This window comes from Marmota marmota, unplaced genomic scaffold (assembly GCF_001458135.2).
Source record: "Marmota marmota marmota unplaced genomic scaffold, marMar, whole genome shotgun sequence".
Lineage (NCBI taxonomy): Eukaryota > Metazoa > Chordata > Mammalia > Rodentia > Sciuridae > Marmota > Marmota marmota.
Window position 1 is genome coordinate 3,478,859 of NW_026000052.1, and position 24,700 is coordinate 3,503,558.

The window sequence follows — 24,700 nt, forward strand, 5'->3', positions numbered from 1 at the left end:
GCGGGGGCGGGCAGCACATAAACATTGCCAGAATCTCCAGTGGATGAGTCAAGCACACACAGCAATCTGTGATGCGAGGGGAGACGGAGACAGCAGGTGGGGGTAGGAGATGTGGTTCTGGAAGGAGCCAGGAGACCCTTCTGTATCCCACAGACATTTAAACACCTCGCTCAGCCCCCACCTGAAGCTTCCCTTTCCTGAGCCGTCATGTCCTGCACATAATCATCCTCCTCTACCCTCTTTGCCAATATTGCCTCAAGAAAGATGTAGTGTCCAAAGCTCAAGGCAGTCGTCTGGGTGGGACGACCAGAGCAGACAGGCAAGACCACCTCCTTCCTAGTCCTGGACACTGTGTCTCTTGTTAACGCCTCTGAGGGGCTGCGTAGGGCTGCAGGCAGCGGGAGCTCTCTCTGTCCACCCGACTTGCTCCACTCTCCAGACTGCCCAGGGCCTGCTGCCTCCAGACGCTGGCCTCCCGCTGCTCTGGGATCACCAAGAGCGCACTGTGCTGGCTGGCGAGCTTGTTTATGCCATTGAACCTGTCAAAACAATTATGTCATGTAATCAAATATTACTTAAAACGATGAAATGTGAATGCAAAAGGGGAGAGAGCTGCTTTCCTAAGAAGTGAGTTGACTGCTTGGAAAACACTCCACATACGCATTTTGTTTTTAGAATTGCTGTTAAGTGTCCAGCCGAGCACAGGCCAGAGGCAGGGGAACCAAGTGTGCTGTGTTGGGTCCTGCTCGAGGGATCCACACCCTCCCTCCTCTCTGAGGAGATGGAAAGCTGCCGGCCAGCACCTCTCGGCAGCCCCTGGGCATCTAGCCAAAGTGCACATCTCTGGCCTCACCCGGACCTACTGGAGAAGACTCTGGGGTGGGCCACCATAACCCAGCTCTCTGCCCACAGCAACCTGTCTCTCTGTGCCCACTCCCACCTGAGAGCACTGCTGTGATGCAGACCAGACATTACAGGGGACATTGGCACAAGGAAAGGCTACCCGGCTCCGAAGGGCAGATGGCTCTGTTCTTGGAGCCAAAGATGGGTGTGTGAAGGCCCTATGTGTGCCTTCAATAAGTCCAGAGGCAGGGGACACCCAGAGGTCCCATTTCAGGGTCCCCACCTTGGCAGGCTTCCTCTAAATGACCACCCAGCCTTAGGCCAAGGAGGCCAGAGGAGGTCAGAGGTCTCTGCCAGGGTGACGTCCGCAGAGACACTGCGGGGGCCACACCCAGTGGCACCCCTGCTGTTGATGGGGAGACTGAGGCACAGGGTGGTTGAGTGTCTCCAAGCTCGTGAGTAGCTGGCTCCCTGGTGGTACCTGGGGACTGCCGGCCCCTGGGGGCAGCAGCCTGTCCCTGTGCCCCTGACGACCCTGATTCTCGGCAGCTCCACCACACCTGTGAGGGGCCCGGCCTGTCGGTGCTCTGCTTCCTGCGCCAGGATCTCCTGCAGTACTTCAGCATCTACGGGACGGCGCTGAGCATGTGGGTCTCCCTGATGGGTGAGTGGCCGCCCTGCCCTGCAGGCCAGAGCGGGTCCCCACCACCCGCACCACCTGGTCTCCAGGAACCCGCCTTCCCTGCCCCTCAGTCTGGGCTTCAGCCATGAGAAAGCATCACTCCTTGAATGCTGCCTTCTCACTTTCCTATCTCTCTTAAGTGACTCATTTGACAAATGCTTGCTGTGACAAATTTAAAGAGCAGGGCACACAGAGCACTGCGTGCATGCCCACCAGCCTCTGCCCCAGAGCCACGCACAGGTCAGGGTGTGGCTCCCGGGTCTGCTTCCAGGAGCATTGCTCACCAAGGTCATTTTTGGCCCAGGGTTTTAGGAAGATGGGACCATTCAAGGGCCTCATGTGGGCGTGGCTCTGTGGGGGGACTGGCCTGGCATATGTGTGACCGTCCATGGCACCACCAGGGAAGGTTTCCACCTTGCTCTTAGAGCAGTGTCCACGTGTGTGGGCCCAGCCGCCTGAGGCCTCTGCCTTTTGACCAGCCTGTGAGCCCCCTGTGGCCCCTCGGGTCTCAGGTGTCCGGGTGGTCCTGCTGAGCCGTCATTCCGACTCACTCGAGTCTTAGTGCTGAGTGTCTGCCCCAAGCTGCCCTGGCCAAGCTGGGGAGGCAGCTCTTACCTTTCCTCTGAAACTGGTGTCCATCGAACTTCTCAGTGACCAGGCCAGCCTCTGGGTCCTATTGGTCAGGGGACGACCATGTGGGCACCTAAGGGTAGGGGTGCAGCCACAAGGGACGAGGAAGGCCACTCACCACTCCTGTCCTCTTCCTGATCCCCAGCGCTGGCCGACTTTGACGAACCTCAAAGGTCAACGTTTGTGATGCTTGGCGTCCTGACCATCGCCGTGCGGACCTACCATGACCGCTGGGGTTACGGGGTGTACTCGGGCCCCATCGGCATGGCCGTCCTGGTCATCGCAGCCAAGTGGGTGTGTACTGCATGTGCCTCAGCTGAGGGAACGCCATGGAGCCTGTGACCCCGCCCCCACTCCTCCAGCCTCAGAGCCTCTGTGACCTGCTGCCTGTGCAGGCGATGAGACCAGGAGTTCAGTGACCAGCCACAGGTGCTCTGGCCCGGCACTGACTGCCCTCGTCGGTGGGCACCAGCACTGGGCCAGCTACAGCTCTGCATCTGCAACCCCAGGGGCCCAAGATGCAGGTGTGACCCACTAAGCACCCCACAGCAGGGCTGCACCTCGGGTGGTACTGTGTCCGTAGAGAAAGAGCCAGCGGGCCTTGGAGAGCAGCTGGGGCTGCCTGGGCCACCTCCTGCAGGGGGCACGCTCGGGCTTGCTTGTGGCGGCGGGTGCTGTGGCCAGGGTCAGAGCACCCTGTGGCCTAGAGTCCACGAGGCCCTCTGCTGTGGCTCCCCAGGCCTCCTAGCCCTCCATTGTACCAAAGCCCTCCTGGTTGTGAGGCCGGGAACCCACTCCAGCCAGCCAAAGTAAAGACATGGCATCCCTGGGATCCGCCCCAGAGTGGGGGTGGGAGCCCGGAGGCAGACACAAAGCCAGGAGCTCCAGCCCGGACCCCAAGCTAGCGCCATTCTACCGGCTTTTGCCCTGTGGAGCGTTGCCTTACATCTCTGGGTCCCCACCTCAGGATGGAGGAGACTGGTCTTCCGCAGCCTGGGCACACTTCCGCAGCAGGCCGCGGGCTGCGCTGGGTCGCTGGGTACAGCGCCAAATGGGCTGTGGGGGCCCCAGTGAGCCCGGTTCTCAGGGCAGTCGAAGGAGCGGCACTCAGACCCCAGCTGCCCAGAGGGATGAGGTTCTGGTGGCCAGCTGTCCCCCTCCCTTCGTGACCCAGGACCTTGGGGTTTACCCTGCTGGGCGGGGGGGAAGGAGCTAGGTACAGGAGACCCGCACCCAACTTGCAGCCCAGCAGGGCAGCAGTGTGACAGGACGCTCCAGCAGCAGACAGGAGCCTGCTAACTGGACGCCAGGCTGGCCCCGGGCTGACCCAGGAGCCTGAAAAGCCCTGCGGGTGGGGTTTTGGGGTCCGGCATTAATTAGCATGCTGGAATGCATAAACACAGCCCGGGTCTGATAACCCCTCCTGCTCCTGCCCGGGTTGCTTGGCCGGATCTGACTCTGGCCAGGCTTTAATTAGCCAGGATAGAATTCACTCCCCCATGTCCCGCCAAGTGCCAGGAGGCTTCCACTGCCCTCAGGCCACGGGCTGTCCACAGGAGCAGAGATGGACAGCCAGCATCTGGGACTTACGCTGTGTTTTCTAGACCACTGAACGTGTAGTTCCTTTTGGATGTCCACGGGCAGTAGCTTCCTGGAACGAGGGCCCATTCCCCCCCTGAGGTTCACCACTTCTGGGGAGAGACTTGGGAACAGTTCTGGGGAGCAGAAGCAGAGCTTGTGGGGGGGCTCCCAGGGCAGGACCAGGCCTCTTCCCTGGCCATTCCATATGACCCTCGACACCTCCCTCCCAAGGTCCTCAACTCCTGTTGGCAATGGCAAGTTCCAGAAAAGCAAAAGCTGGGCACCATTTCAAAGCTCCTTTGGTGGCCAGAGCTGCCTTGCCCAGTGCAAGCCTGTTCCTGGGGTCTGTGCTCCCCACATGGTGACACATGGAGCCTGGGGTGCTGCCCCTGCCCCAGGCTCATGCCTCATCACAGGGGCGACAGTCCATCCCGGTCAGCCAGGACAACCTGGGCTCTGGACACCCCTGGCCAAGGAGCTGCAGTCACATTAAGCCTGAGGGATCAGGTTTAATGGGCTGCAGAGTTAATAATATTTAAGGTGCTTCTTCAACCAGTAAAGCGAACCTGTGTGTCCACATGCCACATGCGTGCCCCATGAGCCATAGGGCACCAGTAGTCACCAGGTGTGACATATGTTTTGTTCTAAATGATCCCCTTGGGCTCCCCTCTGCCTGGGAGACAGAAGTTCAAGGGCAGCCTGTCACACCCCAGAGGTGGGCTCCCAGTGACTACCTGGCCCAGAGGCTCCCAGGCCAGGACCTCCACTGTCCTGTCGAGGGCCTGGGTACAGAGGAGTGGCTGTGCTGCCCAGGCCGGGAGGGACTCCTCTGCCACGCAAGGATGGCCTGGGGTGTGCAGGTGGAGCCCCACACTGTGCCCTGAGAGCTCTGCTGTCCCTCCTCTGTCCCCACAGCTGCAAAAGATGAAGGAGAAGAAGGGCTTGTACCCCGACAGGAGCGTCTACGCCCAGCAGATAGGCCCTGGCCTCTGCTTTGGAGCGCTGGCCCTGATGTTGCGCTTCTTCTTTGAGGTACAGTCCCCGTGGGGAAGAGCCCTCGTGGGCGTGGCCCTGCTCAGTGGGGTGGCCGGCTGTGCCCTCACCAGGAAGCTCCGTGGCCTGACTCCTTGTGCCTCCTGTGGGGGGTGCTAGGGCTATGCCCATCCCCAGCATCATGGCATCCTGACCTGTGTGGACCTGGGGCTCACAAGAGGCGGGAGACAGGCCCTGACCTCAGGGAGCTTGCAGCTGAGACGACGGGTGTGGGGCTGGTGCCCAGCCTGGAGGAGGGCATGGCGGGAGGGAGGCAGGAGGCCAGTCTTCTGATAGAGGCCTGGTGAGCAACACCACCTTCAGGAAGCGAGGGCTTGGTGATAAGAAAGGCCACCACCCAGAGGCCTCCCTGCAGGGCCACAGCAGGCAAGGACACAGGAGGGGCCCTAGGCCCGAGGGGCTGGCTGGGCCTGGGGGAGGTCCTGGGCTCTGGGGATCCAAAGACTGACTCACCGCCCTCCCCTGCAGGATTGGGACTACACCTATGTCCATAGCTGCTACCACTGTGCCCTGGCCATGTCCTTCTTCCTGCTGCTGCCCAAGGTCAACAAGAAGGCTGGAAATGCAGGGCCCCCAGCCAAGCTGGACTTCTCCACGCTTTGTTGCACTTGTATCTGATCACACTGCCCAGCTCCAAGCCCTGCCCTCCTGTTTAGGGACCAGAGTCCCACAGACTCTCCTGGGGTCCTCCTGTCCTTCCCACCCGGGGTGTCCAGGAGGAACAGTCTCTCCCACATCCTGAGAGACCCGCAGGGTGGCGAGACCCTCCAGGCTCTGCTACCTGTTCACTCTGCCGACTGTGCTCAGCGCTGCGCTGGGAGGAAAGGAACTTTCCCTCTGAAGCTCATGACCGACGGGTGCACCTGATGACCCTGAGGCCAGTGTCTGTCCTCCCCGTCCCTCCCCTCTTCACCTATGGTGGCTAGGGCCCACTGCTTTCCACAAAGGGGGCTGCCAGCACCCTTGGAGGCCATGCCCACCAAGGAGACTGATATCGCCTCTATTATCCCTGTGCCCAGGCTCTGAGTGGCCCCATTTAGGACACTGGGCCAGGCCTGCCCCTCTGTCCACCCCTCCAGCCGGGTTCTGGATCAAGCTGTCTCAATAACAATAATCAACAAGAAGCTCCCAATCAGTCGACCTTACTGCCTACAAACCCTCCGCGTACATCTTGATTCCTAAAACAGGGCGTGAGCAGGCCTTGTTCCCCTTACCAGTGAGCACCCAGGCTCAGGGCGGACAGCCTACTGAGGTCCAGAGCGGGTGGCATGGAGCAGAGCCTGCAGCTGGCCCATGCAGAGGTGGCAGCCCTGGGCCGTCTCGGGCCTTGGCATGCTCCAGGCTGGCTGGCAGCCCTGCCCGGGGCCCCCAGCATGGAGGTGGCTGGTGCTGCGCCCTCCGGCGAGGGCTCCTCGCTGGGCCTCTGCTGTGCCGTGGGAGGTCCTGTATGCAGCTGCTAGGGTTCCGATGGTGGCGGTGGTGGCTCCCAGACATCACCTCACAACCTGAGTCCCCCAGCACCCAGCCCGCCAGCTCCCCTGGAGACCTGAGGCCCATCTGTCGGCAGGAAGTTACCTACACCTGTCTGGGGCCTGTGTGTGTTTCCAGACAGGCCACTGAGAGGGAGCAGTTACCACGTCCACTCCCACCAGTGGGACAGCCAGTGATTTGTCCTAAAGTCACCTCTTGCAAGCCCAGGCTGGGAGGGAGCTCTCCAGCACTGGGGCGAGGCTCTGTGGCTCTCCAGCCCTCCCAGCACCCAGCTGACTCCTCAGCCTGGCCTCCTGTCTGCTGACCTGCAGGCATCTCAGGAGCGCCTGGCCTGCCCCTCTTCGCCCTGGGGGCAGGCAGAAGTCACCAGGAGCCTGAGCCCTTCTCTGGCCCCAGAGCCTTTAAACAGCATGGCGTTTGCAGGACATCCCAGAACGTCCAAGTCCAGCCTCATGGCTCATCAGGCCCCGAGGACAGGACAGGACAGTGGTGTCACTCCCACCCATCAAATGAGGCAGCTGAGGTCCACAACCTGGGCTCTGACGCCACCTGCTTAGAAGGGATCAGCGGAATGTCCTGTGTGTCCCCATTGTAGGGCAGAGTACAGGGGGACATGGGGCTTCCCCCACCAAGTGCTGTGCCCCGACCAGCTGGTGACACACAGAGACGCACCAGCAGGCACACATCACACACACGCCTGCTGCAAAAGACACACCCACCGCCACCAGGGGCCGCGTGTCAGGAACCCGTGTCCCCCCACCCGAGGCAGGCTGCTGAGTTGGGCTGGGCAGCCCTGAGGGGAGTCAGGGCCCCTCCAGAGGCAGGTGTCCGCAGGGCAACCCGGCCGTACCTCCCTGCCCCCCACAAGCGCGCCCAGGGCCTCGGGGCTCCCCTGGCACACAGGAGAATCAGAGCGGCCGGAGGCTCGGGCAGGGAGGGGCTGGGCTGCCAAGCCGCGAGAGCCACACCGAAAGGCTCTCCAGCGTGGCAGAGCTGATTTATGAAGGCCGTCTGGGCGGCCGGCCAAGTCTGTAAGTCACGGACAATTAGGAGGCATGCTGCAGCCTCAGCCTCCCCACGGGCCTGCGCCGGCCTCCTGCGCGCCCAGCTCCACTGCAGCCTCCCAAGCAGGCTGGCCCCCGTGGCCACCTCTCAGGGCCCAGGCAGGTCCCCAGCTCAGCTTGCAGACGAAACCCTGAAAGCCTGGGACATGGCACCTTTGCACCGAGGCTGCCGAGCAGGTGACAGGGCCCAAGATCACTCCAGTCACTCTAACTATGTCCTCCTCCAGCGGCCTCTGACACCAAGGCCTGCTTTGACATCTTGGGGCTCTCACGAGGGCCAGGGGTGCCCAGGGAGCAGAGGACAGGAAGGGAGGGGCCATCTTCTCCCTTGCTACCAAGAACGGCCACCGGCCCTTCAAGAGGGACCTGGTGTGGCCGTTTCAGGCCAAGACCACTGGCCCTGCCAGCCCAGGGTTCCTCTCCCTGGGAGCTGAGAACTGTGACCCGTGGGGAGGCTGAGGCTGCAGCATGCCTCCTAACTGTCCGTGACTTACATCCCCGGCTGGCTGTCCACAGGACTCCCTCTCCCGCCGGCCCCTCTGGTGTGTGCTCAGGTGCCCCGGAGGCTCCTGAGCAGCAGCGTCTTGGTGAACTTGCCCAGCGCCTCCCCATGGCAGCCCCGGGCGCCCCCTCAGCAACAGAGCATTTCGAGTGTGGCGGGGCCAGGGAGGAACCGCCTCTTCAGAGGTGGGTGGCTCTAACCCGATGAGCTTACGGAGCCTCCCGTGTGCGCGGGCGGCAGTGAAGTTCAGGCTTCCTGACTGCGTCTCGGCCTCACGCACCTGAGACGATCCGACAGCAACAGCGGGCAGTGATCCCATCAGTAACCCTGTCCCCCCACCCCCACCCCGGGGACACATGGGTTTGAGAAGTCCCTGGTTAATCCAAGGGACACAGCAGAGGGGCTGCGACACCTGGCCCTGGCTGCCGCACAGCTGCCAGGACAGGGTGGCCGAGGCTATGTCCTCCCAGCCCGCTGGCTCATCTCTACATGAGGAGATGAGTGGGCACAGACCCAGCCAGCCCCCCGGCCTGGGCATGCCTTCCAAGGAGCAGTGCCCGGGGTCAGCCGCACCTTGGCCCTGGCCTGGCCCTGGCCCTGGCCCCACCACAAGTGTGCCCATTGCCGGGCACACTCACGGCCTTCCTGGCGCACGCCCTCAGAGCCAGGCTCAGAGAAAGGCAGCAGGAAGGCGGTTCCGAGCACGTAGACACAACAGGCCATTGTAGCGGCCGCACCCCCAGCTGGTGGCGGCTGGCAGGGCACGGGGTGCTGGGCCCCTGCCAGACGCGCTCTGTGAGCACACCAGAGGTGTTCCGTCTGAGGCAGTCTGCTCGCCGCGGCCTTTGTCGCGTCTGCTACTGAAGTTTCCTGTCTGTTCCTCTCCTCTCCAGGAAGAGATCTGAAACCCAAAACCTTTATTGCGCCTTTTAAAAGGCTTCACAGCTCCCCATCGACCTCATCCCCGTCCGGCTCTGCGGCTGGGACCGTTGGGGGCAGCCGTGCCGGGGGCCCGAGGGGAAGTCACCCTGGTCACGCTGGGCTGCAGGGACTTGGCTGGGGAGGACCTGGGGGCGGGAGGAAGACAGGAGCAGGAGGCGGCTGAGGTCCTGCGGCTGCGGGCCCCAGGTGCCCGTCTCTCTGGCCGTTGGCTGGTTGGGACGGCAGAGTGGAGTGCCACCCAGGAGGCTGGTGGCCTCAGCCCTTTCCCACCTCACCTTTGTTGGGGAACGCAGCCCTGCCCAGTAGGCCCTCGGGGCCATGGGGACCAACCGAGGCTGACAGGTTTGGAGAAGTGTTAGGAAACGTCACATGCAGAGAGCAGTGGCTGGAGGCAGCGGGTGAGTGACATCCAGGAGCAGCCTGTCGCCACACAGGCTGGCTCCCCTTCCCCTCCAGCCCAGGCGAGCTCCCACGTGCCTCCAGCCTTGGCTTCCCCTTCTGTCATGGTGCCCACCTCACGTGGGCATTGTTGAGATTCCATGAGACCGTTTCATACAAAGCCCAGAAAACACTATTTTTAAATGATATTTTTGAAAGGCAATTGCTACTATTTTCATGATCATTGGTTGAGGGCAAGAAAAGGGAGTTCTAGAATTTAATGAAGGATCCTTATCACAAGAGCTATCACCCCAGTTAGGGCACCACATACCCAAGTGCCCGGGAAACAAAAGGTTCTGGATCAGTGCCCAAGAACTCTGGGTCAAGGGAGCAGGCCAGGAGGGCTGCCTGGAAGGGGCAGGCTTGAGAATGAAACTGGAAAAGCAGAGTGGACCGAGCTGTGAGAGCTCTTGGGCCGCGTCTGTGACAGATGGCTTCACAGTTCCACAGGTCTGGGTCTGGCCAGGCACCTGTGCCCTCAGCGGCCCCCGACCCCCTCCCACACCCTTCCCAGGGCAGCAAGAAAACTGCCGCTGCCCTGGGGAGAGGATGGCTGCAGCAGCTGCCGTCACTGGCCTTGCTGGACCGGCCTCTCAGATCTGTCCATTGCTCGTGGTCGCCGCGGCCAAAGGTGCCTGCTGAAGGGGTTGCTGGGCTCCTCTCCTGCTCTCTGGAGGGCATGTGAACAGGGCCAGGAGGCTGGGCAGGAGCCTCGGGCCTCAACCTGGCACATGGAAGCATGGCGGGCGACTTCCCTCTAGGCCCAGGTCACATCTCCAGCTCTGCTGAGGGCTTCCGTCCCTGCCTAGGGACTGACCTGCCGCAGCAGGAGCAGGGGCTCCCCTTCCAGGCCCTGTGGGCGCCTCCCCTCTTGCCCACCCCCAGGGCTGCGCGACCTTCACAAGGCCCTTTGACACCTGCTGATGCCCCTAGGGGTCCAAAGGGACAGAGGGGTGAGGGGAGAGCCCGCCTGCCTGGTCTTGCCCTGCCCTGGGTCAGGAAGGTGGGCAGAGGGCCCCAATCTCACTATCAGGCTGGTGGCGCGGTGCCCACTGCACCTTGTCTCAGTGGAGGGGCTGCAAACTCTGCCCCCACCCACAGGCACTGCGGGCGGCCGAGGAATGGAGGCTCCTTCGGCGGGGAGCTTGGGCTCACCACGGCAGTCACCAGCGGACAGCTGAGAGCACCCGAGTTCAGGGCCAGGCAGGAGGCTGCAGGGGAGGAGGCCAAGCCCAACATGGGCCTGGCCTGGCCCGGGTCCTGCCCGATCGTTCCCCTTCCCTTCCGGGAAGCTGGGACTCCCACGCCCTCACTGGGCTTTGTTTTCCCAACAGCCCTGCCAACCGGAGCCCGCTGGCCCAGAGCCCAGCCAAAGCCAACCTGCAGAGCTGCTGCGGTCACATCGGGAAGACGTCTGGGCAGAGACAGAGGCAGTGGTCTCCAAGCAGCAGTTGACGAGTGCCTGCTGCCACCCCGGGGCTCGGAAGGCTGTGGCTTCAACCACCAGGCCCCTGCCGAGCCAGCCAGGTAGGGCTGGCCAGAGGGCACTGGGGCGTCCTCTGGTCTCCAGGCAGCCAGCCCATCCAGGAGTTAGGGGACGGTGGGACCAAAGACTCAGCCAGACAGACCCAAGGCCTGCGGGCTCTGCTCCTGGTGCCTGTGGGTACCACACCCTCCAACCCCAGGGACCACCCTGAGGGGGACTCAGCCTGAAGACGACCCGCACACCAGGCCGTGTCCTCCAGGTCATGCTTCTTAGCCACCTTGCTGCGGCTCCATGAAGCATGGGTGTGCCCAGGGTCTCGCCTCGGCAGAGCGGTGGCATGCCTGACCCGGAGCTTCCCGGCCTTGTGTCTATGGGTTGCCCTGACGGTGCCCTGTTCTGCCATCAGGTGGCACATGCAGGGGTTGGCTGTGGACCGTCCATCACCGTCCTTCATCCACCTTCTCTGTTTCTTTTCTCCCCTCTCCTGCCTTCTTGTGGACGGTGGAGCTTTTGAATTCTGCTTTCCTCCGTTGAGCTAGAACATGTGCACTGCTCCTGTCCCCCCGACTGCAGATCACACTTCGCCCCTGGAACACAGAGGGGACACCAGGACCTTTGCATCCTAATTGCTCCTGCCCTGACCTCACGGCCATCCCAGGCCTGAATTCCTGCTCGGTCCTCACCTGAAGCCCCGTGAGGTTCTGACCCTCAGTGTCTGCTCCCCTTCCTTCAGACTCCCCACTCTTCCTACCTTCCTTCCCTTCCTTCTGCCTCAAGTCACCCCGAAGGCTTGGGGTCGCGGGACTGTGGGAGACGTCCTTGGTTGTCACCTCCTTGGGTGGTCATTACATTTTTGCTGGGTGTTGAATTTGAAACTGAGAGTCACTGGCTCTCAGCATTCTGAAGACACTGCTTCTGCGCGTTCCGGGGTCCCACTACCACAGCCGAGAAGTCAAGCTTCCCTGGTGGGCATGTGAGCTTAGCAAGCAGGGGACGCCGGGCTCCATCCCAACACCCAAGGAAACAGGGGAATGGTGGGAGGCAGGCGGTGGGGGTCTCCAGGTGAATTGTTTTATTTTTCTGGTGATCCGCATTTCCCTTTGGCTCTATTTCAATACCGCAGTGTTCTGCGTTTTATTCTGATATGAGGAGTGTGGAATCCTTCTCCATCTTGCTTCAGACTCGTTGGCTTCTTAGATTGAGGGTGGCTGTCTTTCATTAGATCTGAAATGGTTTCAGCCATAATCCTTTTTACACCTGACCCCTAGCCCTCTTCCCCTTCCCCCTTTCCCAGAACCCCAGTTAGCAGCGTGTTTCTGGGCACCCTCCTGCTTGCCCTGGTCCACTTCTTGATCTTTTAGGAGAAGCCCTGTTCCTAACTTTTTCTCTCTCATCCTTCAGTTCACTAATTCCTTCTTCAGTGGTGTCTAAACTTGTCAAAATGTCTTTGGAGTTTTTCTAGGGTCATGCTTTTTATTTCTAGGAGTATTTTGGTTCCTTTTCAAGCAGGTTCATTCTTTATTAATGTATTCCTCCTTTTTTGTTGTTGTTGTTTTTTACAACAAAACAAAATAGTTTTATTACAGTTTGATGTATTCCTCTTTTTTATATATAAAACATTCTTCTTACTCTCTGGTTCTGATAGTTCCAGTATCTGAATTTTTTGGCTGACCTGATTCTACCACCTCCCATTTCTGGGGGCTTCTACTCACAGCGTCTCGTTTCCTTGTGTTTTAGGAACACTCATCTGCTCTTATTTTACAGATGAGGAAACGGAGGACAGGGACAATGCCTAACTCATTCCTAGCCAGTAAATGACAGATTGAAACCTTGGCACCAGGCGGCTGACTCTAAGGTCTATGATCCCACCTCTATGATTCTCAACACAGGATGGTAACGAGTGAATCCCTTCATCCATCTGTTCCTTCACCAGCTACTCACTGAGCTCCTTCTGTGTGCCAGACACTGTTCAAGGCCTGGAGACGCAGCAGGGAAAGATGAAGACAGACATCTTCCCTCGGAACTGGAAAACCTGTGGGAGTGGACACGGGGAGGGTGGAGGGCATTTGTGAGCCTGTCGAGGTGTATAGAGCCTCCTTTGCAGAGGCATCACAGGGAAGTGGCAGCCAGGGCTGTGGTCAGAGGAACCGGTACCCACATTGGCCATTCAGACTCTCATGGCTGGGTCCTTCTGCTGAGCCCACGCCTCTGTGGAGGTAGCAGCAGGAACAAGCTCCCTAACCCAGGGGAACACAAGGCACAGAGAAGGCTTGCTGCCTGCCGGGGGTCTGCCGGCCCACTGACATTTGAGCACAGGCTGTTTCCCGTCCTCTCCTTGAAGGCAAATGCTCCAACAGGGACTCAGCTCTGGATTCGGGGAGGGCAAAGGTCCCTGTGGCTTCTCCCTGCTGGAAAGGCCGGAGGGCATGGAGAGGCGATGACAGGCCCTGGCTTGGCAGGCTGAGCAGAGACACCCATGGAGCCGGGCTGCAGACAAGCTTCCAAGCCCCTAAGTACCCGGGAGGCTTTGGGAGGTGAATGCATTTCCCCAAACTCTGCAAGCCAAGAGGCCTTGGCCTCCATCCTGTTACCGGAGGACTATGGGTCCCTCAAAGCACCCTGACACCTGTGAGGGGCGGCCCTTGGTCAGCAGAGCTGCTAGGGAGGAGTGGACTTTCCTCAGCCTGTCGTCCAGGGAGCAGCTGGGCACAGCTGCATCCTGAGGACACCGCCCCAGCCCTGCCTGGAACACAGGGTCAGACACCATTCCCAGCAGGGCCCCACTCCAGCCGGCCAGGCGAGGGGACGGCGTGTCCTGGGGCTTGGCTGGCCCCGTCCCAGCCCAACGAAGCAGTCCCCCGGCAGCCTCCAGGCCTGCGGGTGGGAGGGTGCCTCCAGCCCCGAGCCAGGGGAGCGTGAGCTTGGCGGAGGCCTTCCTGGGCCGGTGCTGTCCATGGCACGGCAGGGCTGGTGTTCTGGGTCTCCCAGAGCCGTGGGTAGCTGGACGTGTCAGGAACCTGGCCACGGCTCCCACTGACTGTTCAGGAGACACTGTGGTTCAAGCTGTCCCCAGATCCTGCACACACGCCAGGGCAGCTGAGACTTCTCCCGGCCGGCACGGCTCGGGAAGCTGCCTCCCTCGCCTGCCCCCCGCAGGACACGGCCGCATCCTCACTCACCTTGGCTTGTAATTCCTGCTCCAAAATTTCGCACAGCATCAGCTGCCAGCACTGTCACACAGGCGGCCTCCCCTGCTGGCCGGCTGCCTCCATTCTGCCTCAAGCCCACTCGGACTTGCAGTTTATGCCTCTGCGTGTACATGTGCATGTGTGGGTACGCGTGTGCGTGTGTCCAGGTGTACACCACTGAGATCTTTTTTTTTTGGGGGGGGGTACTGGGGATTGAACTCAGGGGCACTCAACCACGGAGCCACACCCCAGCCCTATTTTGTATTTTATTTAGAGACAGGGTCTCACTGAGGTGCTTAGGGCCTCGCTGTTGCTGAGGCTGGCTTTGAACTCGTGATCCTCCTGCCTCAGCCTCCCGGGCCGCTGGGATGACAGGTGTGAGCTATCACACCTGGCCACCATTGAGGTCTTATGGGCTTACACTCAGCCTCTCCAGAGCCCCTCGCCAGCCCTCCCTGCACAGGCCCCTCGGCTCATCACTCCTGGGGGGGCATCTTCCCACCTGGAAGACGCCCCAGGGAGCCAGGACCCAGCACACTGCCTCAGTCTCCCCCCTGCTCCTTGTCCCTGTGGTCAGCAGTGGGTCAGGAGCTTCCAGGTCGTCTTCATTTTGCACAAGCAACGGGTAGGTCAGCCACGAGTCTAGGTTGGGCTGGTTCAAAGCAGCCATCTGGCTTTTTCAAGGATGTTCCCAGTCACTGACACGTGTCACAGAACAATCCAAACGTCCGGATAAACAAAGACCACTAGAATCACCTGGACCCCGGACGCTGGTCTCTGGGTCACTTCTGTGTGGCTGCTGTTCCCAATTCACTCCACGTAGCAACGGTCCAACCCTGCAGACACCCCTGGTGGCAGGAGGGCCTCGCCCACTGCAGTGCAGAAAGTCGGGCACCAGGAGCAACCCGAAAGGGCTGGACACCCGAGGTCTTGACCACGATGCCCCGCCGTCATGCACACCGGCACCGGGGTGTTAGCACAGTGGGGACCTCACGGGGTCTTCAGAGCCCCTGCCTCTCTGTGGTGCCACATCTCACGAGCACCTGCCCGGCAGCCTCACTGTGTCCTTGTCACTCACACTCTTCAGACAGGAGCTCCCTGAGGGGGCTGCCTGGGGGGGCTGCACACCCCGTCAGCCAGACAGGCCCTGGGAGCCTTCCCGAGGCCTGGCGCGGCTCGGCCCGACTGGCGGGAGTCAGGCAGCTCCGCTCCCCGTGGGGGAGTCCAAGTCGGCGGCAGCCTCCCTCCCAGAGGCCAGGGCTGGTCCAGGTCACAGTCTGCACTTCAGGCAGCCAGCTCGGGGGAGCATGGGGCCCCTGACAGTGAGAGCACAGTCCTGGGCCTTCTGCAGACACGCAGTTTCTAACCACAGGAGATCTCAGTGGTGGCCAGGTGTGGTGGCTCACGCTTGTCATCCCACCACCCTGAGCACCAGAGCTCCAGGGACCTGGGAGAGAAAGCACTAGGTCCTTGAGCCAGGGACCCTGGCAGCAGAAACAGTGCCACCAGCACTCCACAAGGCCACCTGGGACAGAGGCTGGCCCTTGCCTGGGGAGCTGCAAGTGTTGAGAGACCCCCCAGAGAGGAGTGCAGGGCTCCACTCAGACCCCAGCCTCCTGGATGCCTGGTCTGGGCACACCAGCTGCCTGTCCAACAGGAGGAAGGGCCTGGTGGGACCCTGTCTCTACAACAGCACGGAGGCCGCTGGACACTCACCTTTTATTCTGAAAAACGGGACTCCTGTGGGGAAAGGAGGAGGGGTAGAGAGCTGGACCCTGAGGTGCCTGGCCCCCTCCTGCCCCGGTGCTCAGAGCACAGCCCTGCGCTCTGGGGAAGCCACACGTGTGCAGAGACTTCCGTGAGCACTCATGTGCCTGTCCACTGGCCACGGCACTCTGGAGCCCCTCATCCAGCCAGGCCTGTCCAGCAGACGAGGTGGCAGTCACAGGACTTCTCTGGACTCACAACAGTCCCACAGCCCAGAGGGGCCTCAGGCCACCACCATAAGAGCAGGAGACCACTCTGCCTGATGGTGCCCCCAGTCTCTTCCACTGGGTGGTGTGTTCTCATGGCCACCACTCACGCAGGGCCCAAGAGCCCGTGGCCAGGGGCTAGAAGGAGAAGACCGGCAGCTGTGGTGGAGGCTGCTGGCCTGGTGATCTGCAGCTGGGCAGTGTCCAGCGCAGGGACAGACCCCACATCCCTCCAGCAGCCCTCTCTGACCCCACCACCGTGAGGCCTCTGCCTGGACAGAGGAGGCACCCCTGACTCCCCACGCCATCCCTGGAATGTCCAAGTCCTCCCTGCATCCGGGCCTGCCGGCCAGTCCCTTTAAGGACAGCGGAAGCCCAGTGTCCATCCTCCAGGCCTGAGAATGCAATTCCTGCTCCTTATCTGCAAAGAGGAGCCAGCGGATTTCCTGACGGGGGTGCGGGGGGTGCGCCAGCGCGGAGGCCCCGGCACAGGAGCTGGCTGCAGGACAGGCAGCCGCAGCGTCTCCCCAGGCCCTGGGGTCCCAGGATAGATGTGGGCCAAGCTCCTCAGACAGATGCTCCACATTCTTCAGAACAAAGTCTTCAAAGCCGGGGGATGGGGGACGGGCGGGCACCCCACCCACTTCTTCCCCTGGGACTGCGATGTGATCACAAACACATGGCTGTCCAGGTGACGGGACCAATTGGAAGGCAGACCTTGGCTGTGCGGCACATAGGCAAACACCCACAGGGCACCTCCATGTGGTGTCCGTGCCCCGGAGGGCACTGAGTGTCCAAGGCTGGGCCGCCCTGCCCTCCCGCCTGCCCCCCCAGCCTCACCTGCCACCTGCAGTCCTTTCCCCACAACCAGCACCAACCTGCCACCCCGGCAGGGGTCTGGGGCAGCCACGCCTGTCACCCAGTGGCCTTTGCTCCGGGCTCAGGTATCGCCTCCCCCTCGCTTGGCAGCGCACTCCTGGCTGACCTCAGCTCCCCTGAGCCTCAGCCGCCTGCACCAGCCTTCCCTGCTCTGCCTGCCCGTGGCTCTGTGGTCCTCTCCCCACCACGCCTGGAGTCTTCTCAAGATAGTGCCCTCAAAAGCACTCAACCGATGAGTGGACAGTGTGGGCTGTCCCTGTCAGGTGGCAAGGGAAGCAGGGCCACACACCCACATGCACCCTTCCATGCACCCTGGAGTGGGTGTCCCCCGAGACACCGAAGATGCTGGCGGGGTCAGTGACAGGCACCAGCTCTGTGGGCAACAGCCCCGCCCTGGGTGGGCCATCCAGGGTGTATGGACAGTTAAAGTCCAGACATGGGCGCTCACCCCTTGTCCCAGCTCCAACCCCTGAGAGTCCACCCCATCCCCCCTTGGAAAGTCCCTGTGATGGGCACTGAGGTCCCATCTACATGCTTCTCCACCGCAAGCAGCAGCCTGCCCTGGCCCCATCCCCTCCTGGACCAGAATCAGGAACTTGCTCCCGTCAGGACAGTTGGCTCAGGCCTGTGGCCTGACCTCATTCCTGCTGCCCTCTGTTGTGGCCAGTGGTCACTTCCAAGGGGTAAGGGAGGCAGACCCTAGAAGGAGCTCAGGAGGAAAGAATCCTTTGTCCCTTTTCTAAAGCCCCTCCGAAGAGCCCCACCTGCTCAGTGTGAGCCCAGCACTGGAACTGTGCCCACACCTTGGGGCCAGCGTGTCCCCAGAGGTCAGAGTCTGTGGGCTCTAGGGAGCAACCAGTGCTTTGGAGACAGCGCAAGGCCCCGCCTCCCAGGAGGGAAACGAGGAGGCCTCTGCCCGGCAAGAAGAGGAGAGCCCACAGTGTGCCACACTCAAGCCACCAAGGCCCCGCAGGCCCTCGTGCTCCAGGTGCCAGGTGCAGACTCCAGGGCCACCCTTCCCACTCCCCACAGAGCTGCAGACAAGTCACCAGCCTCATGTCGGGGTTAAGGTTCGCTGCTCTGGGGTGGGGCCTGACTCCAGGCGGCTGGGGTAGGGGGATCAGGGGCACAGCCCACCAAGTGCTCAGGATGGGAGCCCCCAGGGCAGCCCCCACGCCCCACGCCAGCCAGGACTGCTGTCCCCCACCACCTGAAGCCCACCTGGCCACACCTGGGCCATTTTCAGTGAGGCGAGCAGAGGCCTTAAAGCCAGCAGGGTAGACAGGAAAAGGATACAACCAGATCGGGTGCACCTCCCAGTTCTCCTGGGAAGGCCCAGAGGAGAGAGGAGAGGCCCAGGGACAGACCCCCAAGGGTCCTGAGGCAGCCCCGGGCCCCAGACTGCCCACTCAGATCAGGGTCAATCCTCCTTCGTGCAGAAGGAGCTGCCGCAGCACATTCAGGAGCCTGGGGCAGCACACTCGGCTCCTCCCCAGGAGTGGGACGGGCATCTCTGTGCCTCAGTCCCTGTCCCGTAAAATGGGAGACAATGCCCCTGTGCCATTACAGGATGAGGTGGCTGGGTTCAGTGGTGGCTACTGCCAGACCCTGTCCCCTCCCAGTAACCCCAGAGGCTCACCCCAGGACACCAGCCCAGCTGGCCAAGCTCCCACTGCCCTGGCCCTGCAGTGCCCCCAGGTCTCCCAGCAGAACATTTCTGACATACTCCAAATCCTCAGCAAAACAAGATGAGAATTCAGTGATTGCTTTTGGCAAGGAGTCCACAGGCCAGCTAAAGGGCCAAAAATAACCCAGGGGAAGTGTCCCAGGCCACCTGCGGTCTGAGGGGCTCCATCTGGGCTCTGTCTGAACACGGGGCCAAAGTGGTCTGGGCCTGACCTCGCCGCCAGCCAGCCAGAGAAGCTGGGAGACAGGGACGTGGGGAAGGGAGGACGGCGGACAGAGCAAGACTGTCTGTCACTCAGCACACTTCAAGCCAGGAAGCGTCCAGCCATCCAGAAAAGCGTAATGTCATACTTTACCAAGAAAAGCAGCTGTTCGCTACTCACTGGCCACAGATAGTTGGCGGCGTCCCGGGAGAGAGTGTTGGCTGGGGTTGTGGGGGATGGGGAGGTGTCCACCAGGCTCCTCAGCTCCCTGAGGCCTGGCCAGCCCTGCACTGAGGCAGGGACGGAGGTGGAGTGGGTGGGGCCCTGAGCAGGACACACCTAAAGCACATAGAGCATCCTGCCAGGGACAGGCAGCCAGGTTGGAAGGAGAACAGGGTCCCCCCAGGGCCAGGCTCCCAGGACCAGCGGCCACCTGCAGGCATCTCCTCCCCTCATCGCTCCTGTGAAGAAGGATGGCCCTCCACACACCTGTGCACCTGCCCATCTGCTGTCCCTGTGGTGGAGGGTCCCCTGGCTTCGCTCAGTCCCATCTCCCCATGGCCCTGTGACCTGCACACTCAGGGCTGTTCTCCATTCTCACCTGCGAGGGAGTGAGGCTGTGAGGACCCACGGGTGCTGGCTCCAGGCTGCACTTGCTCAGACTGGTGCCCAACCTCGGGCTTCCCGGGTCAAGGAGCCCGCCGTTCTCCCACCCCCGGCAGCCTGCCTCCCCGCCGTGTGCTCCTCTGAGTCAGCCATGCAGTGGCAGCTGGACCGCTGGCCTCTGAGGGTGATTCCCTAGAGGGTGCCCAGCTCCAAGGCCCCGTGTGCCCCTTGCAGTCTCCAGGCCCCGCCCTCCCTGGGCGAGCAGGAGGTGGGCGTCCTGCAGCCACTAGGAAAGTGTGAGGCCGCAGCCCAGAAAGCAGCCCCCACAGCCTCACCCGAGAGGTCAGAGACCCGGCTCCTGTGTGGCCACTGGAGGGGGACAGAAGTCTGCCCAGCCACTCTCCTAACCACACAGCAGCCTCCTCCCTGAAGGGGAAGCTTGCCTCATCCTCTGCCAACCACAGCAGAAAGGGTGCCAGCGTCACTGCCTGCCAGCTCCTGGGGCACCACGGGGTTAAATGCTCACCCACACGCTCACACAGACACACGCGCACGCACGCACCCACACACATACACAGACGCAGGATCGCGCCCTCGCACACATGTCCTGGAGGGCAGCCGATCCCAGCGCTCCTTGCCAACAGCTCCAGGCATCCCCAGGCCCATCCCGCGCCCAGGAAACTTCCAGCCCACCAAGGGCACACCTTTCCCTAACTCAGGCATCTGCCCAGCAGCCCCTGGAGAGGTGGCAACAGAGTCGGGAGAGGGGCAGGAAACCACGGCTCAGCCAGCCTTCATAGAACAGCACCACCCACAGCAACACACCTGCAGTTCACACTCGTGGTCTCGGAGCTGGAGGGGAAGGAGCCTGAGGGTTCAGCTCTGCCTCTGGCCACCTCTGAGAGGGGGCAAAGGAGGACACCGGGCTCAGATCCCCACGGGCCCCAGCCCACCTGTCAGACTCTCACAGGCCATGCTGTGCGTCACCAAGGCCACCACCTAACAAGGTGCAGCAAGCAGGGCAGGAGTGGGAAGGCCCAGGGAGCAGGGAGACCCGTGTCCTCTCCTCCAAGGGAGCAGCAGGCAGAGATGGTGGGGGCCAACTCACCTTCCTACCCCAGGCTGAGCCACTCAGGGTCACACAGAGCCAAGGCTCTGTGACTTCCCATCCCTGGGGCTGCCACAGCAAAGGCAGGGACACATGGGGCCAGCCCCAGGTTACCCAGGACCCTGTTCCAGTGAGCTCCTCCACAGCAGGCAGGAGCTCAGGCTCATCCTACCGAGAACTGTCAGGAAACCGTGGTGGCCCCTGGGCCTTTGCTCCTGCAGTGTCCCCACTTGAAGTGCCCTTTCCCACCATTTAAGGGGATTCCCCAAACCTCAAGGCTCCACCTGTATCCCCCGCTTCTCCGGGCAAGCCTCTGAGACCTCCCGCAATGCCGCCCACTTGCCAGCCTCCAGAGCAGGCAGGGCCAGGTGCTCAACTAAAGGCTGTCTGGACACAGGACAGAGGACCCAGTCCCCAGCCTGTCTGTCACACAGGTATGTGCTTTGGCTTCCAAAACTGGAAGGGGAGGGAACAGCCCCCTCCACCAGGACCCTGGGATGGGCAAAGGGCAGCCTGGGCAGCTGGAGCCCATGTGTCACTGCGGCGCTCCCCTCTCCCTGTGCTCCTGGGGGCTCCAGAGACCCTCAGCTCCCCAAGGGAAAGCCAGCAGCTGGAGGACAGGCTCCCACTGTCTGCTCCTCTGCCTGGGCCAGCCTCTCTGGGTACCCCTGGGCCTACCCATGCCCCTCCACCTAGAGCCACCTGCCCCTCTCTGACCACCAGCCACTACAGCCCTGGCTTACCTGTCCAGCCTCCACACACTGTGGCCAGCCCACACCTTGTTCCACAGTTAGACCCGAGCTCCTCCAGCGTCAGGGCCCCCTGTTTCCTGCAGGGTCAGTTGGGCACATAGTAGGGCTCTTGAGAGGGGTTTGCTCCATGAGAGACAGTCTTGGAGCCTTGGGGTCCAGCACACAGTGTCCCATGCCTGGGTGGATGCAGTCAGAGAACGGGCTTGTTGACAGGTAGTTGCTTCTTCCCCATAAGTTTATTAGGGAAGCTATGGGTACACAGACGGGGCAAGAGGTCATCAGCAGATGTGAAGAACAGTTCTCGAGGGCTGGGGATGTGGCTCAAGCGGTAGCGCGCTCGCCTGGCATGCCTGTGACCCAGGTTCGATCCTCAGCACCACATACAAACAAAGATGTTGTGTCCGCCGAAAACTAAAAAAAAAAAAAAATTAAAAAATAGTTCTCGCTACGCAATGGGCTTGTGCTTATCTACGGCCTCAAATTTTTCCACATTAAAATATAAAAATGGCCAGGTGCAGTGGTGCACGCCCGTAATCCCAGCAGCTAGGGAGGTGAGGGAGGAGGATCGTGAGTTCAAAGACAGCCTCAGCAATGGCGAGGCGCTAAACAACTCAGCAAGACCTTGTCTCTAAATGAAATACAAAACAGGGCTGGGGATGTGGCTCAGTGGTCAAGTGCCCCTGAGTTTGATCCCTGGTACCAAAAGGAAAAGGAGGAGGGGGGGGGAGAATGAAAGAAAGAAAAGAAAGAAGGAAGGAAGGAAGGAAGGAAAGAAAGAAAGAAAGAAAAAAAGAAAGAAAGAAAGAAAGAAAGAAAATGACTTCAGACACACTCCCTGACCCCAGCCACTCCAAAGGGCCATCAAACAGACGGTGCAATTCTACCTTTAAGCCACCAGGTGGCGGCCAAGACCAACACATCCTCCCTCTGCCCACCTTGGCCTCCAGCTTCCTCCAAGGGCTCTCTGGTTCTCTGCGGTAGGGGAGCCCCCGAAGCAGAGCAGACCAAGGAAGGCCCTCCTTAGTGCCAGGCCCTCCCTAGTGCCCAGAAGTGGATATTGCTATCTCACCTGAAGACTGGGAAAACCAGCCCCAGAGGGAGAAGGGACCTGCCCACTGGCACACAGCCTGAATGGGAACCTCCATGTCCCCGTTCACTGGCTGATTTCACAAAGGGCTGGGGGTCACTTGGTTTTATCCGCAGTACCCAGAATGGCCTTGCAAAGACAAGGACGTGGTCAAGGCCCCACAGCAACCTGGGGAAGGAGGCCAGTTGAGCCTGATCTGGCAGAGGGCTCGGGGCCTGAGCTCGTGGACCACCACAAGATTGACTCTGGAGCCAAGATCCTGCAACATCAGAGTGCAGCACCCACCAGGGACACCAGTGGACAGGGGCTGAGTGGGGTTTGGCTCTGGTTGGGACGGGAAGGCAGGCCGCGCAGCCACCCACCTGGGAACCCGGGTTAGCAGGAGGTCCGGCAGGGCCTGCCCCATACCAGCCAGGCTGACAGCAGGAGGAACAAGAGGGTGAGAGCCGCCGCCAAGGTCACTGAGGGAACCAGGTCAGAGTCCTCAGGACCAGGCATGGCATCACCAGGGGCGTCTCTGGGGGCCTGGGGGGCCCCTGACAGCTGGGTGCCAGAGACCTTCTCCCCTGGGGGTCCTGGGCGACCCATCTGTGGAAAGGAGGGATGGAGAGGCAGGTCCTCCTCTGGATGAGCCCCTTGGCCCAGCCTCGGCCTCCCCTCCTGTCCCACTATCTCAGGGAGCCCTGCTGGAGAGCATGGGCCAGAGCAAGGGCCCTAAGGTTCCCACAGGTGGCCCAGGACAGTGAGACCTGAGGCTCTGCTCTGCTCTGTAAGGTGGGGATGAAGGCCACAGGGAGATGGCAAGGACCAGCTGAGACCCCCCCACACTTCGCTCCCACCTCCTTACCGTCCCCAGAGACAATGGAGTAGAAGGTCAGGCCCAGCCCATGGCCTCCTCCAGAGTGTGGCCCCAGCTCCAGGGTCCTGGAATGCAGCTGGGCCAGTGCCCAGCACGTAGAGGCTGTCAGACTGGTATGAGGGGACCTTTGTAGAGCCTGAGAGAGAGCTGCCTGCAACCAGTGCCCTCTGACAGCACAGCGCCCCAGGTGGCCACCAGGTTATAGCTCGGCCAGAGAGGAGGCCCCTCAGAAGCCCCGGAGGTGGGCAGAGGCCATAGTGACAGCCCAAGACCACCAAAGTGGCAGGACCCTTCTCTGGACAGGGACAGAGTTCAAACTGGGTCATGGTCAGGGATGGCCTCTGCCCCAGGACCGGGCCCTCAGGCTGGACCCCAGGCCCCTCCGTTGACCCAGGTATGTTCATAAACCTAGAAGTTCCACGCTCTGGAGGGCCCCCCCACTGCCACACTCCCCAGGCACATGCCTTGGCAGGCAGCACCCTTCTTTCCTGGATAGAACCCACCTCCTGGGGCTGAGCTGCAGGAAATGGGGGACCCGGCCAGGAGCTGCACCTCCACCTCACTGTGGTGTGTCCAAGGCAGGGGGGCAGCAGATGTCCCAGGTCACAAAGCAGAGAAAGGGGCCCTCTCCCAGGCCAGCCTCTAAACTGGGGCTCCCCACACAGGGGAGTAGAGGCTCAGGAAGGACAGAAGGCTCTCAATTCAGCTCAGTGAGGGGCTTCCAGGCGGCTGAGTGTCTGGCCCTGAGCAGGAGCAGAGAGGGGGAGAAACCCCTCCCCCAGAGGCCAGGTCCCCAAGCACCCAGAATAAAAGAGGTGGCAAGCCCACCAGGGGGAGGGCATCAATAGGCCTTCAAGGCCCCCAAAAATGACCCTTGAAGAAGGAAACTACCCTTTGAGGACGAGGATGCCACCTCAGTGTTCATCGTGAACAGAAACAGCCTTGAGAGGTTCACGGGCACCAAGGGCCGCCCCCCAGCAGCCTCACAGTGGTCCATCAAAAGTAGGAAGGACAGACTGCTGTCCCCCCATGCCGCATCACACTGCACAGCAGGGGAAGGAGCAAACCTGGGGACCACAACAGGGAAGAGTCCAGGACACCCAACCAGAGCCAGTCAGGAAGGAGCACTGCCTGGGGCTCCCTCCCAGGAAGCCTGGCAGAAGGACCTAAGCTAAGACAGGGGACAGCAGCCGCTTCCTGGCTTCCTGCGGAAGGAGAAGGGCAGGCGGACCTCAGGAGGCCCAGAGAGCTCCAGGGTGAGGGGAAAGCCCCCATCGGGAGGGACAGGCCGTCACGTCCATCACAGGTACACAAGAGGAGTTCATTCTGTCCTCTGTGAATCCCACCTCGATAAAGTTGATTTTTAAAAAATACATTAAAAAGAGCCAGGAAAAAATAATGATTCCATTTCTACAAGGTTCAAGAGCAGGAACTCTAACCCATGATGCAGGGGGAAGGACGTCCTGTAGGGGTGATCTAGGGCTTCCTCCCAGGTTACTGGAATCTCGTTCCTGACTAGGATGACCAGGGGCACTTGCCAGCCCCCTCTCTGAGTCCACCCTTGAGGTTTGTTCTCTCTTGGTTCTGAAAGATGGGGTAGCCCTGAAGAAGGCCCCAGGAGCTCACCCTTCACCAGGCTGCCTGGGC

The 24,700-nt window shown here is 61.3% G+C and overlaps 2 protein-coding genes across 12 annotated transcripts in view; one reads left to right on the plus strand and one right to left on the minus strand.

Moving 5' to 3' along the window:
- Positions 1 to 71: 71 nt before the first annotated feature.
- On the plus strand, positions 72 to 5,921 carry Mymk (myomaker, myoblast fusion factor). Its single transcript, XM_015505678.2, has 5 exons — positions 72 to 96; positions 1,307 to 1,507; positions 2,301 to 2,449; positions 4,652 to 4,768; positions 5,258 to 5,921. Exons 1-5 carry the CDS (start codon positions 72 to 74, stop codon positions 5,405 to 5,407), a joined length of 642 nt encoding a protein of 213 aa, XP_015361164.1. The 3' UTR covers positions 5,408 to 5,921.
- A 10,939-nt stretch (positions 5,922 to 16,860) lies between these two features.
- Positions 16,861 to 24,700, minus strand: part of Adamts13 (ADAM metallopeptidase with thrombospondin type 1 motif 13) — a 57,904-nt gene continuing 50,064 nt past the window's right edge. For all 11 annotated transcript variants that reach the window (XM_048813387.1, XM_048813389.1, XM_015505713.2 and 8 more), the window contains 2 exons: positions 24,687 to 24,694; positions 16,861 to 16,929 (listed from right to left, as the gene is read on the minus strand). In XM_048813387.1, the coding sequence (XP_048669344.1) occupies positions 16,876 to 16,929; positions 24,687 to 24,694 (62 nt within the window). In that variant the 3' untranslated portion in view covers positions 16,861 to 16,875. The remainder of the gene's footprint in view (positions 16,930 to 24,686; positions 24,695 to 24,700) is intronic.

Excerpts from the sequence above, each read along its gene's own strand:
- Mymk (XM_015505678.2), top strand. The coding sequence starts at position 72 with ATGCGAGGGGAGACGGAGACAGCAG. Across the intron at positions 1,508-2,300 it reads CATGTGGGTCTCCCTGATGG|CGCTGGCCGACTTTGACGAA; the intron begins GTGAGTGGCCGC and ends CCTGATCCCCAG. Across the intron at positions 2,450-4,651 it reads TGGTCATCGCAGCCAAGTGG|CTGCAAAAGATGAAGGAGAA; the intron begins GTGTGTACTGCA and ends CTGTCCCCACAG.